This window comes from Papilio polytes, unplaced genomic scaffold (genome assembly GCF_000836215.1).
Source record: "Papilio polytes unplaced genomic scaffold, Ppol_1.0 DF823935.1, whole genome shotgun sequence".
Lineage (NCBI taxonomy): Eukaryota > Metazoa > Arthropoda > Insecta > Lepidoptera > Papilionidae > Papilio > Papilio polytes.
The window spans coordinates 2,056,035-2,059,500 of record NW_013525269.1 but is presented as its reverse complement, the minus strand read 5'-3'; the positions used below and the strand labels follow the sequence as shown (position 1 = coordinate 2,059,500).

General features: G+C 38.8%; 1 protein-coding gene across 1 annotated transcript in view; it reads right to left on the bottom strand.

Annotated features, from left to right (window-relative positions):
- The window catches only part of LOC106101801 (bone morphogenetic protein receptor type-2-like), a 10,701-nt gene that overhangs the window by 1,844 nt on the left and 5,391 nt on the right, over positions 1 to 3,466 (bottom strand). Inside the window, exons 9-12 of the mRNA XM_013281137.1 lie at positions 2,695 to 2,919; positions 2,083 to 2,204; positions 1,425 to 1,528; positions 4 to 1,113 (exon numbers count right to left, since the gene is read on the bottom strand). Coding sequence (XP_013136591.1) covers positions 4 to 1,113; positions 1,425 to 1,528; positions 2,083 to 2,204; positions 2,695 to 2,919 — 1,561 coding nt within the window. The remainder of the gene's footprint in view (positions 1 to 3; positions 1,114 to 1,424; positions 1,529 to 2,082; positions 2,205 to 2,694; positions 2,920 to 3,466) is intronic.

Below are 3,466 nucleotides of genomic sequence, written 5' to 3'. Positions count from 1 at the left end.
CGCCGTTTTCGGATAACAGCATGAGATTCTCATCCTCGCTGCTAGAACAATCGGAATTTATATCGAAGGGACTATCGTTTTGTTCCGTATGGTTTGTATCGATGTATTGAAGTTCTAGATTTATACTCGCTCTAGAAGATCGTCCGCTATTTGATGAATTAGATATGATTCTATTATCACAGCTGAGTCTCTTCTTTGCTGTTGAATCTTCGGACTCTGAGTTGCCAGCTTTGAAATTACTCTGCGAAGACATGGATGTGCGAATCGAATTTTTGTTCAAACTTTCGGAGCTTCCTCTCGATGTTTTGCTCATGTTTCCGATATCGGCGGGTTTTGCTTTCGGAACTATGACTGCGAATATTTGATTTCTCGGCTCCTTTTCGTCCCTCGAGGGTAATTCTTTAAAGACCCTATCTCGGTTTTCGGATTCCATCATCATTGTAGGCGACAAAGTTCTATTTGGAGGTGATAAAGTGCATGGCCCTTCGAAGTTGAACGATCCGCTCTGATTTAGAACTAAATTAGTCGGTCGATCAAATGTTATATTGCTCGGTTTATCTATTAAGGAAGTTTTTGTTCTACCATTTTGTAATAAACTATTGGCTGATCCTTCTGCGATTAACTTGACTTCAGTTTCGAGTGGTTTGGCCGCTCTGCCTAGTTTACGTTCAAAGAATTTCCGAATACCCCATCTTGGTTTCTCCGTTTTCATATCTTGGTGTAGATTAGTTTCTTTAGGTCTTCTATCTGCGTCGTGGGCGCTGACGTCATTGGGGACATATTCAAGTGGTCTTTGATAGGATCTTATTTCGTTGAATCTGTCTGAATTCTCTTGTGCCGTGTTCCGGGTAACTCTGGCCACTGAGAGGCAGTTTTCTAGTACGTTTTGTGTTTGGGGTTGTGTGTGTGTGTCCGCGATGTCCTTGAGACTTTTGTGTACGAGGTGTGTCGTGTGTGTGTGTGTATGTGCGTCGTGTGTGTTCCGCTCTATGCAGGCGTTGCGGCCGATATGAGGCTGTGTGTATAAAAGGGGAGTGCTGACGTCACCGTTGTGAGGTGCCGTGCAATTCGAATTCTTATCGATTTCTGGTGTCGATGGGATGTTTGTGTCACCTAAAAGTTGGGTTTTAAACGTCATTTATTGGTTAATAGTATGGATTTGAGATTACAAAGTCAAGGGTTCGAATCCCGCCATTCAAATATTATCACAAATCTATATCTTAGTTGTAATGGAACAAGAAATTTGTACAAATTAATAAAATCCTGCTAATTTTTTATCAAAGGCGTCGTAATTTTTTCTATAATTTAATAGAACTGAAGATAATATCAAGATTTAGACATCTAACTGGTTTTGATTGTGAAAAATCTTAGAATCGACTAAATAAAGGTAAAAGTGGAGGTAAAATTTAAAAATAAAGTCTTACCATGTGTGTGAGGATGCAAGTTATTATCATGTATGACGGGTCCTTGGACCAACAACATCATCTTCAGTTCCGACATCCGCTCCTCAACGCACACCGCTGTTAATCTGTAAAAAACCAGGTTTTTTTTACATTTAATGAAATTTTACCAATACAATTAACAATATGAGAGCGTTTTATTTTAATTACGTTAATTTAATAGTTTGCTTTTTTAGCCTTCATTATCATAGACTATATTATATATAAATATAGCCTATTACTCACTGAAACATAGCTTTTTAATGGTAAAAGAATTTTTGAATTCGGCGCAGTAGTTTTTGAGTTATTTCAATACATACAAAACAAATCTTTCCTCTTTATAATATTAAGTATAGATATAAAATTGCATTATTTTATTACAAACTTTCCTGTGAAATGAATATCATTTGTCTACAGAAATAGTCTCATATTATATTGTTGTAGTTAAATAAAATGTGAAAAGAAAACATAAATAATTTTAACTTTTACCATTGTCATTGATTCTGTTATGACAAAAACCTGTTGCGCCGACCCTACGGGAGTAGGATAAAGAGATGATGAAGATTGATTCTGTTATGTCTTCTGGCTAATTTTGGTGGATAATCATTATTTTAAGCTTGTAGGAAATGTAAAATTTTTATACCTAGCTTCAGCATCATGATCCCAGCATTCATCGCAAGTGTCGGTGGCGATCTTCAGCGCACGCGCTTCGGGAACCGGGCCGCGCGGCAGCGGCGGACGCGCCTTGTTGCGGGACACTAGACTCTGTACACAATAAACAAATATTAAACCTTTAAATGCATCAATTTATTTATACAAGTCTTTTCGTCTTTACCCAATAGAATATTTTGAAAAAAAAAAATTTTTTTTTCTTTTTCCCCTTAATTTATGTTCAATTTTCTACCTGTTTCAATTTATGGTATTTAAAATCGTAAGGGTTAAGTAAAAATACTATTATTGATGCGGCCCCAGGATACCAGACCAATACTTAAGATCTTTTGACGTTTTATGAAAAAAAAATGGCGGTGTCATATTTCACGTTTTTAATTTTTTTTACGTTATTTTAAAATTTTATTGTTCAGTGTTGCATATAGTTTAACTGTAACAAAAGCGTATTGCAGTAATAATACAGATGTAGGGCCAGTGTTAAAGTAGGGCATAGCTAGGCCGCCCAGGGACAGGGGCTGACATCTTAGGCAACAAATAAGTGTGTGTTTACGTTTATTATAATAGTATAGATACAGATAATGAGTACCTGCATCTGCGCGAGCGTGGGCTGGTGGGGCAGGCCGAGGTGGTGGTAGGGCGGCGCGTAGGGCGGCGCGCGCGCGCGGTGTGCGCCGGCGCAGCGCCACAGCATCTCCCACAGCACCAGCGCCAGCGCGAACACGTCCACCGCGCACAGCGCCGCGCGCGCGCCGCTCAGGTCCAGCGCGCCCTCCAGCGCCTCCGGGGACAGGTAGCGGAGAGTGCCCGCCTGCTAAACCAATTTTTGCTAATATTGATATAATTAGGAATCATCTATACTTCTCATCATCTCCCCTGCCTTATCCTACTCCCGTAGGGTCTGCGCACCGGGTTTTCGTCCTCGAAAGCACTCTATCATCCGTCATCACTCTCTTCTTGATCATGTCACCTTTCAGGCAATCCATCCATCTCTTTCTAGGTCTATTTTTGTAGTAATATTGATATGATTAGAAATCATCTATACTTCTTTATTAATATAATAAAGGATGTCAGGAATCACAGCATAATTTTCAATATTTTTTCTTTAATAAAAAACCCTACACTTACGACACGCTTTAGGCTATGTTTTTTTGCACTACTAAAGTTGGGGGATAAAAAATTCGAAAAAACCTTCATGTAGGAAAGGGACCATAAACTACTAACTGCCAACATTAAGCAAGCAAGTTTGCCATGGTTTGTCATCGTCATTTCATTTTGACATTTGCAATTGATAATTTGACACATGTAAATAATATAATAAATATTTTGATAATTTTATGCGGATAAAGTCGCACGGAAAC